Raw genomic sequence first — 12,253 nt, forward strand, 5'->3', positions numbered from 1 at the left:
TGGACTGCATAAATCTATAAAGAAGCTATTTTTAATTTACAGTAGTCCCTCATTTATCGCAGGGGATCCGTACCCTGAAGCCCCGCGAGAAGTGAAAAAAACGTAAAGTATGAATAGTAGTACAAGTAGTAAGTAGTAGTTTATTTATATATATATATATATATATATATAAGGGCGTTTTAAACCCTTCCCACACTTACAATATTCTAATCAATGTTTCTAAACGCTCTAAAAGAGCAGCACAGAATGTCATGATTTCAGCTGTCTGCCTCCAGCTGCTCTCGGCCACGCCCACTTCTCCGCTGCAGGAGGAAGCTTCTCCTCCTAAAATTAATTCATTTAAAATAAAAATTCCATGCCCATCGTGCGGCTCATCCCTCAATCAGCCAGTTGTCATGTCCAATCTTACTTTGAAAAATTGCGACAGAGCGAGTCTGCGAAAAACGAACTGCAAAGTAGTGAGGGACCTCTGTATACCAGTTTTAGTTGGAAAATAGTTCATATTGTTTTGCACTGTAAACTTTTTACTCTGGAGTATAACTTGAATCTCTTGTTGCACGTTTGACCTGGTTTTAAATGTTTACCGTTTTCTTTGCACGTAGGCTCTGCTGATAATCTGTGTTTAGCCACTTCTCTGGTGCTGTTTTTTTGTGTTTACTCATGTCTGTCCCTGTGTGCAGAGCATTGGACGACGTCAGTCAGAGTCCCAGCAGAGGAGACAACAACAGCAGCAGCAGCTTGGGACACTCGGCCTCCACCAGCAGCCCCAGAGCTGCTTCTGCAGTTCTGCTCCCCGGACTGGAAAGCCTGCCGGTAAGGTCCGACACACTCCCGCCAACCTCTTATCACTCTTTAGTAGGGTTGGACGTCACAACTTTGCTTCACACAAGAATCAGAAAGAAAAAAATCATGTAACTATATTTTAAAAAGGAGTTTCTTGCCCATAAGGTCTTCCTGAAAGAGAGCTGTGTGGGTTTTAAAATCCTCCACTTTTATCTGTGGCCAGTTAGTAAATGAACACTTTTCTCTCAGAGCATTCCTGTATGTTTACATTCAACCACAAAATAAATAAATAAGGATATTTGAGCAGAAGTTTCCTGATCAAACCAAAAACTTATCAGGCTGAAGGCTCAGGATTTACATTTAACAGACTAACATTAATAATTACCGTGTTGTTCTTCATTTCCAGCCGTTGGGTTCTCCTACGGGTCCTCTGGCTCTCGACAGCCCTCAGATCCTAGATTCTCCCCTCCTGCCACCCTTGGCCTCTCCAACCAGAGCCCGCTCCCCAGACGTCATCTCCTCGGCCTCCACAGCTCTGTCCCAGGACATGCCGGAGATCGCCTCGCAGACCCTGCAGCTCCAGAGGGGCCATGTGTCCGGACTGGAGACTCTGCCTCTCTCCGCCCTTCAAACGGACAGCATGGCTTCTGCCGCTTCTGCTCTGCATCTGCTGACCTCACCACGCACAGCTGGCAACAACGGGTAAATCATTCATAACTGATTTAAATCTTTTCTCTTGTTTTACTCATGTCTGTGTCAGATTTTCTATACGTCCATCGAAGGCGGACATTTAATGGAAGTCTCCGTCCATCCAGCGTTCTCTTGTCTCGTCCATAACTTTTGATCCGCTCAAGATAATTTAATAAAACTTCAAACACAAATGTGTCAGTCATCACTAGACGGAGTACCTTTTTCATGACCCAGCTCTAAGGTCAAGGTCAAATGTTATACGAGGTCTTTGCTTGTCCAGGCCATTGCTATAGATATACAGTCAGATATACAGTCATCCCTCACCTATCGCAGGTGTTAGGTTCCAGAGAGCCCCGCAGTAGGTGAAAATCTGCAAAGTAGCAGTGTTGTATTAATTTTACTATTTAGGGTGGAAAATGAGGCAAGAGGCAGCGTGTGTGCTGCGTTTAGCATTTTAGCTAGTGCACCTGTATTGTGCGCCGCTAGCTTAGCGCTACGTGAGTATGGTTTGACGAGCAGTTCAGTTCAGTAGGTGAGACGCCCTGCTTGTATAATGGTAGGGGAAACACTGTATATATAATTAAGGCTTCATAAACCCTTCACACACTCTTATAAACACTTGATATGCTCTTAAACACTTTGGCAATCACAATGAAAATGATGACGATGACATGAATGTACAGTAGTGCACAGCATGTGCAGTACACACAATATATAAAACTCTGTTTAAAAAAACCTGCGATATAGTGAAGCTGCAAAAAGTGAACCGCAATATAGTGACTGACTAATGTATAAATAGCTATCTCTCTCTCTCTCTATATATATATATATATATATATATATATATATATATATATATATATAGATAGATAGATAGATAGATAGATAGATAGATAATAGTTTGTTGACAGGGGTATAATGTGCTGTAATAACAGTCCCATTGTCTCTCATAGTTTGTTGCCCCTTGAACTTGGAGGAGTAGACGTGCCGGTGAGCGGGACAGCAGAGTCTGAGTCCAGGCTCAGCAACCAGCCGTCTCTTCTGGAGAACGCTCTGTCTCAGGAGAACCCCGGGGCTGTGGGGGGTTCCTCAGACGGTAACGTCAGCCACACGCCGTGGCCAGCTGCCCCGGACATCACCAGAGAAACCAGGAACAGTCTCAGGGACAACGGGCTGGTGGACTGGTCAGTAACCTCTCCCAAAACATTTCTCCAAACATTAAGACTTTGTTTTCTGCCCTGAGGCCAATTCACGGTTTTAGTTTGCAGCTGTTTGGGTTCATTTGTCTTTAATGGATGAAGGTAGAAAATTACCGTTGATCCAAATGTCTTTTTAAATTCAACTTTATTAAGGAAATTGACAGCATCGCAGCCAATCTAAGTCCAAAGGAAAAGTTGTTGCAGACATTTTTTTTTACATTTAATAATAAAACGTGTGGATTAGAGTGAATCTTGGTGCGTCTCCTGAAACCAGCTGCACAAACACAGGAGGGACATCCAGTAAACTGTCTCTGTTTTCCTGATTTGTTTGCGGGCGATTCAACAGGGAAGCTCAAGTTTGTAAACAGAAGCGCTCGCTTTTGCGCATGCGCAGTATGTGGATGGCAGAAAGCGAGATGTGAAAGAAGAGAATCATCATTTTTTTGTTTTATATTCATCAGATTATGCTAAAGAGGAACTACGTTAGTATTTACGCCAAAACTTGCTAAGTGATCCGTACAGGCTTCCTGCAAATTAGATTCATAAGAGACAAATAAATTCAACAGGCTAATTTTCTGCTCTGTTCCCAGCTCTTCCTGAAGGAAAAAAGGGCATGCTATAATAACACTTTTCAGTAACTGTTCAGATCAGCTTGTATAACGTGAGCGGTGCCTGCATGTAGGAGACTGAGAACAGGATCAGATTTATCTGATTGGAAATGAACACTAAAGACTCATCCAGGATCCAGCCCTCCATCTGGGTCCTTTTTACCCGGTGATCGGTGCCAGGAAATTCTGCTCCAGTGGTCTTAAATATTTGTGCATCCAAGCAAACGCAGGATTGGACCATTTTCATTTAATCTGGTGAAGAAGTGAGTGATCATGTATAAAATAAGCCAGCGAGGATCTGAATCATGTGATCGTGGCGACACGGTGATCTTCCCTGTCCAAGACGCTTTCTGTTGACAAATCTAGTTTTAGAGAAACTCAGTGAACAATAAAATGTTTGAATTGTTTTTTTTTTTTTTCTAAAACATTCAACAGAAGATATACTATAGTGTTTTTCAACAATTAAAGCAAACATCTGTAACGTTTTATTTAGTTTATCATGAGATTGTTGTGTAAGCTTGAACCCTGTGAGGATTACATGATTGCCCACCTCCTTAATAAAAATTCCGTGCGTTCGTTTCTGTTAGCAAAATATCTCAAGAACCACTGGATAGATTTTAATGAAACTCAGGAAGCACATCTGCAACTCATTTAGTCAACCTGATTCAAGATGGCCGGACAGCTACAACTCTGTCAGTTTTACATTTTTATTTACTACAGTTTGGTGTGGTAGTAGCTGAGAGTCATACACAACACAAACTGAGCTCCAACTGACCGCACCAGGTCCTGGAGTAAACTTCAGCGCGTAAGACGATGCTCCTTCAAGGAGTGCTGCTTTTATTACGAAATGAAGTCTCCTCAAGAAATGTCTGGGTTTTTTCTTGGAGCAGAAGCCGTGTCGGCATCTTTCAGAATGTCCTCATTTTTCTGTAACTAGCAGTGTGTGAGTGAGACTTTATGTTTTATTCTTTTAGGATTGTTGTAACGTTCATGTTTGTGTTTCAGCTCGAGGGAGGAGTCGCAGGAGAGACACCTGAGCTCACCTTACCACCGACGCTCCTATCACCTGACGCACAGCGACAGCCAGGACGCTGCCGCCGAGCAGAGGTCAGTAATTCACTACAGGCAACGATTTGATTTAGTTTTTAAATGTTGCGTTACATTTCATAGAGTCCGTTTCCCTCAGTGACCCTGATGACGAGATCTCCAGTCTGGCTTCGTCCTCTGGGAACTGTGGCTCCCGCTCGTCTCACAGAATAGCGGTCAAAGAGTGGAAGACCTCACCCCGAGGCTCACCCAAACTCAAGAGGAAGATGAAGAAAGATGATGGGTGGGTTTTATTTCAGCAAGCAGGCTGTGAGGCCAGAGCTTCACATTAGGAGTAATTTAGAGAACTTTACTGCCAGAATGAGTTTATCTTGTAATTTTGTTTGTTTGTTTGCTATAAATAGAATCTAAATCTTTAAAATGCTGCTTTTAGTTGAAGGAGCCATTGTGGTGGATAACTAAAGAGCTAAACTAGCTTGTTTTTCTTGATTTCTTATTCTGGATTATGCTTTTGACTCCTGGATGATTGACTTGAATCATTTAGTGATAAAAGAAACAAACTGTTTACATAAAATGTTATGCTTTAAGGTTTTTAAAACCAGAAAAGTCGAATGATTGTAATTAAACTAGAGAAACGTCGTTTCCTGTGAAAATGCAGCGTGAACGCTCATCGCCGAGTCATTTTTGCTGAATGTTGCTAAAGAAGCTGCAAAGGTTTCTGAATTTGAATAGCTGACATTTAGGGATGCACGATATTGGATTTTTGGCCGATATGTTAAAACTTATTTGAACGATAATCGATGCTGATACCGATATTTTATATACATTCCTTTGTCAGAACATAGCCCTCTTATTTAGGCTCATTTGCTACAAAAAATGTGCAACAGCTGTAAGAGCTGGTGACATATATTCAGTAACAGCCATATGATATGCAGAGCACTTTAACTTATATTAAATGAAAAGTGTTAAATGTTATTTATTAGCATTAGTCACCTGCAACGCTGTCTCACTTGTGGAGGTTTGTTCCAGGTTCCTATAGCTGCAGTGTGGGATCCTCTGCACTCCTGTGCATGAAGGACAGACTTTTAAAGTTCAAAGTTTTTGTCTATCCATTGTGCCGTAAGACTAATCATGCTAACAGGGCTAACATGACGTCCAAATGTCTGTGGTAAAACTCACCCAACAAGTCGTGCTATCGACTATTAGCTTCTCAATGACGTCGGAAATGACGGCTGGTAACTCGGGTAATGTTACGTTGGAAAAATATCTCTGACTGTGGACGATGTAGCGAGGCTCAACGAACAATAAAATTTCCACACCGCCGACATTTTGAATTTTTGCTCGTGTAGGCGCACGTGACGTCATCGCGTTGTGCTGCAGCGTCATCATGCGCTGCCGCTGCAGGCAAAAACAGCGCTTTTTATATTGGCAAATTGTTTTAATGGAATGCCCAATATCTGATATTGTAATTTAACGTTACTATCGACTGATACCATGCTGATAATATCGTGCATCCCTACTGACATTTGCTGAAAGCAGAAAAATAAAAGCAGAAAAACAGCTGAAATGTGTCGACAAAAAGCTGAATAGAGCAGAAATGAGGAAAATAAGATGAAAAAGGCAGAGGCTGAATAAATTACAAAAAAATCTGAAATTGGCAAAAACAACAGAAACGAGCAGAAAAAAGCTGAAATTAGCAACAAAAAAATAGCTGAAAAATCTAAAACGAAAAACTGAAATTAGCAGAAAGAGGCTGAAAGGAGAAGAAAATTTTGAAAATATTAGAAAGAAGCACAAAAGGCCAAAATTAACAAAAAAAATAAAAGAAAATAGCAGAAAAATGCTAAAATTGGTGGGAAAATACCTAAAGAAAAAAGCAGCAGAAGAAGCTGTTTTAGCAAAAAGAAGCTGAAAGAAGCATAAAAAGCTTAAATTAGCAGATTAAAAAGAACGAAAAGCAAATGTAACACAAAAGAGCTGTAAAATAGTTGCAAGGAGCTGAAAAAAGCTGAACCAGAACAACAGCTGAAATGAGCTTCATTCATTTTCCCTGAGAAAAACTTTGCCGACAAAGCTGAATATTTCAAAAAGTAAAAACTGGACAAATACCAAAAGTCACAGCAGGAACGTCCTGAAGGAGCTGAACGTTTTGATTTATGAATTGTTGAAATAGTATACAAATAAATTTGCAATTTGCAGAGTTTGATGATAATTTTTATCTCCTGCAGTGAATTCTGTCAGTCCAGACACATGGATCCTGCTCAGGTAAGATACTTACAGAACATCCATGTATTCTGGTTACTTGTCTTGTCTTTGTGTATCTTTACTGCCGCAATATTTTGTAGAACGCGAACAGATGAGGAAATGGATGAACAGATTCCTATTTTTTCCTGTCAGTGGGTTTTCCTCTCAGAAATATGTTGAAGAGTTTGGGCTGTGTTTGTTTGGTCTTCTGCTCTGATACATTTAAGGATTATATTGAAGCCAGTGTTACACAATACCTCAAACTGATCACTTTTTTAACATTTACATTAAAAAGGGAGCTGGAAATATATTTTTTCAAGACATCAGCGTACTGATCAGTTTATTATCAACCAAGCGAAGGCCAACGTTTGCTAATTATACCAGTTTTCTTTCCGTGGACTGCCACAGATTTAACTTTTTGTTCCTTATCTCCTCTGCAGTTTAATACAGAAACTCAGGATGAGTTGTTGATGCTGCTGCGCACCCAGCAGAGGGAGTTAGCGGAACTGTCGGCCCTGATCGAGACCATGCCGGGTACCATCATGGCTCAGGTGGAGCATTTGCTGCTAAAACACCAGGAACAAGAACGTATCCTTCAGTTTTTATCGCTGTTGTTTCAGACAAAAGGGGCAAACGGTTAAAGTGTAAACCTCGCATGGTTGAGGTGCATGTTTTGATGTTGAGCCGTGTTCCTTAACTGCTCCCACCCTCAGACCGCAGACTGGATCGAGTTCTGGCAGAGAGTCAGAACCACCAGCAGCGGCTTCAGGAGCAGCTCAGCCAGCAGCTCAGCCACGCTCTCAGCTCGGCGCTGACAAACCGGATGGACAAAGTTCTACGAGAGGAGCTGAAGAAAACCGTCCCACCAAGTAAGAATCAGATTCTTCAGCTACAAGAAAATGACCAGAGTCTGGATGGATGGATGGATGGATGGATTGATTGATTGATTCTTGGATGGATTCTTCAGTTCTTTCAAAAACATTGTTCAATTTGAAATCTGCTCTATTTTTGTCTTATGCTACATTTAGCTTTTAACTATCATTCTTCCAGTTTTAGCTTCTAGCTAGTCTACTACTTTTAGCTTTCCAATAGGTACTTTTAGTTTCTAGCCTTTAAATACTTTTAGCTGCAGTTCTACTATGTTTACTATTAAGCTGTACTTTTGCTACTTTAAGTTACCATTATTTGATGTACCTATTTTTCTATCTTTAGCTTCTAGCTAGTCTTTTACTACTTCTAACTAGCATTTTGCTACTTTTAAATTTTAGTTGCCGTTTGAGAGTTTTAGCTTAGCTAGGCTTTTGGTATTTTTAGATGACCTTTTGTTAGGTATTTGATACTTTTAACTAGCTTTTGCTACCTTTCATTTTTAGTTAGCATTTTGCCATCTGTATTTTTTTTATCTAATCTTTTGCTAGTTTTAGCTACCTTTTAGCTACTTTAGCTACTATTCTGTAGCTTTTAGACATTCAACTTTTCATTTTTAGCCTAAAACTAGCCTATTGTTACTTCAACATTAAGTTAGCCTTTTTACACTTAATATTTAACAAGTTTTTTGTTACTTTAGGCTTTCAGCTAGCTTTTTTAAACATCAGCTTTTAGCTAGCCTTTTGGTACATTTAGCTTTTAGCTAGCCATTTGCTGCTTTTAGCTAGCCTTTTGATATGATAAATGTTAAATTTTTTTCTACATTTAGCTTCCAGCACGTTTTAGCTAGCCTTTTTTCCTTTTAGATTTTAGTTATTTTCCCAATTTCACATTTTATTACTCTTTTGGTGCTTTAGCTTACAAGCTATTTTGTCACTTTTAGCTACTATTCTGCTGCCTTTTTTTTTAGCTAACATTCTGCTCCTTTTACCTTCAAATCCGTTTCAGCTGTCATTCAGCTGTTTTCACTGGAAGTGCAGTTTCTCTCATTTAAAGCTTGAGATCTATCCAGGCAATAGTAAAATAAAAATAATGAAGCTGACGTAGCTGAACTGATCTGAAGCGCTAAAACTCTGCAACCTCTAGAGGAACGTTTTCCTGCTTCACTTCTCCTGCCCTCGAAGCACGTCACTTGTCTAATTTTAGACGAGTTCTTGCTGATCTGTCCTCTTAATTCTTCTGCAGCCATCTCCAAAAGTCTTGAACCTGTCACGGGTCAACTGAACAACACGATAGCTGCTAAACTGACTGCTGTGGAGGTCACCCTGAAAGATAACGTGATCAAGGTGGTCAAATCCAAGGTGAGGGTCTGTGGGATTTGTTTCATTGTCATGTGTTTATTGTATTTCTATTCTTGAGCGATTTCTCTGCCATTCCTGTTTATCAGAACCTAACGGATTCGATCGGTCGAGCAGCAGCCGAAGCAATACAGGGACCCATCCAAATGGCTTACAAAGACGCTTTCCAGAGCACGGTCCTGCCCGTCTTTGAAAGAGGCTGCCAGACCATGTTTCAGCAGATCAACGACAGCTTCAAACAAGGCACGCACGAATGTAAGACAAGCGATACGGAGCAGAAGTGGTGATTTGAACCGCAAAACCCCTTTTCTCTTCTTCTTTGTGGTGGACAGTGATTAATTGATGTGCTAGTGAACCATTAAAGTCTTTATTGGAACAATGAACAGAGAAAAACTTTATTCATATTATCTCAAACATATATTTATTTGTGTGTGGCAGAAGAAGAGCAAGACCTCAGGGTTATGTAGGAGTAAATGCGGGGGACCATCATCCTAAACTGTTCAACCAGGGTTAATGATTTTCATCTTTGTTCTCTCTGATTCAGTCCGATGACCCAAACTGTTCACAACTGTTTAGAAAGTCGAAGGCAACACACATGCTGCTGCACGTTGATCAGGATCTAGCTACCATATTTTTCGCTGTATGTCACGTTTTTTTTTTGCATAATTTGCATGCCCTGTGCCTTATACGCCGAAGCGATGCATTTATTTTTTTTCCATATTTATAAACAATTTTTGTCTGAGATTTGACCGTTTTCATTCATTCTGACTGAAAATATTGAACACTACCATTTTCAGCTGCTAGATGGCAGTCGAGTAGTATGGCATGCCGTTGTGTCATGTAATAGGTAAAAGTGGCTATTAATGATACAATCGGCTTGCCATAGTCTGGCTCCGTCATCTGCCTGGAGCAACCATCAAATCAGCTTCATTTCGCTGCGCCACCCCGGTGAAATGCAGCTGATTTGACCACTGAAGTGCATTTATTAAGTAAAAGTTCACCTGAGACACACCTTTACTATAATGTTGAGCAAACAAATAATTGTTTTTATGTGTTTATCTTGTTAAATTTCATAGAAATGCACAGCAAGTCGTCCCCTGTGCGCTCATGTTTCCGCGTATCATCTTTTGAAAATGCAGCTGATTTGGCTGTCAAAGTGCATTTATTAAGGAAAAGTTAAACTGAGACACACCTTTGCTATATTTTTGAACAAACAAATAATTGTTTTTAAGTGTTAATCTTGTTAAATTATTGTTAAAGTCCTCCTGTGTACGCTCCTGTGGCCACCATTTGGCAGCCAATCGATTTTTGGCACAACACTGGCCCACATTTCCAAGTTGTCAGCAGTGATGTGTAACATACACGCCGCGTCAGCGGTGACGCATAATAGATGAGACGTATACGGAAAAGTGACGTATTTATGGATTTTTCCACTTTATTAGACATATTTAGACTGATGCGACTTACAGGGTGGTGCGACGGGTACGACGGAAAATATGGTACTTTTAGTCCAGGGTGTAAAACATGAAGATTGTTAAAATGATTAAGATTTTTGCAACAGTTCCTGAGTTATGAACCCCAGTTTAGTGGGTGATTTGGTCAGTACCACTAGACATCATCAAGTAAGGAAGGTCCAGATGCAGATAATCAATCATTGGTGCATGTCCGGCAGCCAGATGGGCTTTTGGAAGGGATTATGTCAGGCAGACAGGTTTTACATTAGTTGTTTGAAGGGGTTATGTTTGTCTCAATTTAGTTTCCATAAATTCTAGTGTGCTTGTAGCGGCTGCCGAGGTGGGTACGAAGTGGACCGAGACAGGTGATGAAATATGCACGTCCTGTACTGTCCACAAAAACAAGTGGTGATTGTCAGAAATTGGTCCCCTAAAACACGGCCGCATGGCTCACTGGTCACAAACACTCAAAGTTCAGTGAGACGGCCGTTGGAAAGTTCATCCATTTCCTCACAGCTTTGAGTGTCCGACAGTCTCTTTGCTGACGGTTTAGCTCTGGAAGTAGACTTTAGTGGAGCTGCAGAGGCAGCTGTCTGTGCCAACAGAGCTAAATGAAAAGGAGCACTTCTCAGTAAATAATTAGTAAAAAAAAACTGTTGAATGAAACAATTTTATATCAGAGTGAGACAGTATTGTTAAAACAACACGAGAGTTGATTATCGGTGTGTGAGAGGAACATGCTCTGATCTCTGCAGACATCCAGCAGCTCGATACTCACATGAAGAACAGGAAGCAGAGAGAGCAGGACGCACGGGACCCCGTGGTCGGGCAGCTCCAGCAGATGATCGACAGCTTTCAAAGCTCCACTGATCAGCTGACCAGCAACATCACAGCCACCGTCCGAGCCGAGGTCCAGCACCAGATGCAGATGATGGTGGGAAAGTATGTACCAGAGCCGTCCCTCATCGAGCGCTCCGTTAGACGAGTATGGGACCGGGTCTCCTCAGAAAAATGTTGATTTAATAATGCAGCACCAGCATTTACACACACGTTCCTGTGCATTTTAACAATATTTCACTCGGATTTAAAAGCATTAATGGATGTGTCAGCAGATGTTTGCAGCTGTGCCCGTTGAGCAGGTGCATAATAGGTTGGAGAGATAAAAACAGGCGAACCCTAATCCTGAGGCTAATATAGGAGCTTATTTTCTATCAGGTCTCTTGTTCCCCGTGCAATTACTTCAGCAACCTTAAGAGATGATCAGAGGCGAAGCAGAGAGGAAGTTAACAGCTTAAACAGCTAACAGCTTAAAGACCTTCAAAGAAAAAAAATACTCTTTCAGCTGTTCTTCTTTTCAAAGGACAATAAATCAAATGAGACAAAATAAAGATTCTGTAAAAATGCAGCATGAATGTTGGAAGTTGGATGACAGCTGAAATTTGCTAAAGAAGCTGAAATTGAGTTGTCAAAGCTAAAACAAAATGTTTAACACTAGGTAAGAAAAGCCATACTAGCTAAAAGTAGCCAAACACTCGCAAAAAAGTAAAGGTTACAAAGTGTGAGCTAAAAATAGCAAAAGATTGTCAAAGGCAAAAAGTATCAAAAACTAGCTACAAGCAATACACTAGCTAAAATTAAAAAAGGTTAATAAGAGCAAAACACTAGGTCAAAGTAGAAACACATTAGCTAAAATTAGCAAAACACCAGCTAAAAACTAAATTTATCTAAAGGCTACTTAAAAATAGCAAAAGCTTTCAAATGCTAAAAGTATCAAAAACTAGCTACGTGCAATACACTAGTTAAAATTAGCAAAAAAAAATGTCTAATAGAAACAAAGCACTAACTAAAATTACTAATAAATGACTAATTTATTTATTTAATTAATTTATTCATTTCATTTAAAAAACACATATACAGTATACATAAACATATATGTACACATATACATATACATACTGTATATATATATATATATATATATATATATATATATATATATATAT

The 12,253-nt window shown here is 40.1% G+C and overlaps 1 protein-coding gene across 1 annotated transcript in view; it reads left to right on the forward strand.

The window, feature by feature from the left end:
- edc4 (enhancer of mRNA decapping 4) overlaps nucleotides 1-12,253 on the forward strand; it is a 41,319-nt gene that overhangs the window by 20,650 nt on the left and 8,416 nt on the right. Inside the window, exons 17-27 of the mRNA XM_037683341.1 lie at nucleotides 681-813; nucleotides 1,190-1,485; nucleotides 2,427-2,657; nucleotides 4,286-4,387; nucleotides 4,467-4,610; nucleotides 6,556-6,592; nucleotides 7,012-7,159; nucleotides 7,285-7,440; nucleotides 8,684-8,799; nucleotides 8,886-9,051; nucleotides 11,006-11,192. Coding sequence (XP_037539269.1) covers nucleotides 681-813; nucleotides 1,190-1,485; nucleotides 2,427-2,657; nucleotides 4,286-4,387; nucleotides 4,467-4,610; nucleotides 6,556-6,592; nucleotides 7,012-7,159; nucleotides 7,285-7,440; nucleotides 8,684-8,799; nucleotides 8,886-9,051; nucleotides 11,006-11,192 — 1,716 coding nt within the window. The remainder of the gene's footprint in view (nucleotides 1-680; nucleotides 814-1,189; nucleotides 1,486-2,426; nucleotides 2,658-4,285; nucleotides 4,388-4,466; nucleotides 4,611-6,555; nucleotides 6,593-7,011; nucleotides 7,160-7,284; nucleotides 7,441-8,683; nucleotides 8,800-8,885; nucleotides 9,052-11,005; nucleotides 11,193-12,253) is intronic.

The sequence above is a fragment of the Nematolebias whitei genome, chromosome 10 (genome assembly GCF_014905685.2).
Source record: "Nematolebias whitei isolate Nwh7 chromosome 10, NemWhi1, whole genome shotgun sequence".
In the NCBI taxonomy this organism is placed as follows: Eukaryota; Metazoa; Chordata; class Actinopteri; order Cyprinodontiformes; family Rivulidae; genus Nematolebias; species Nematolebias whitei.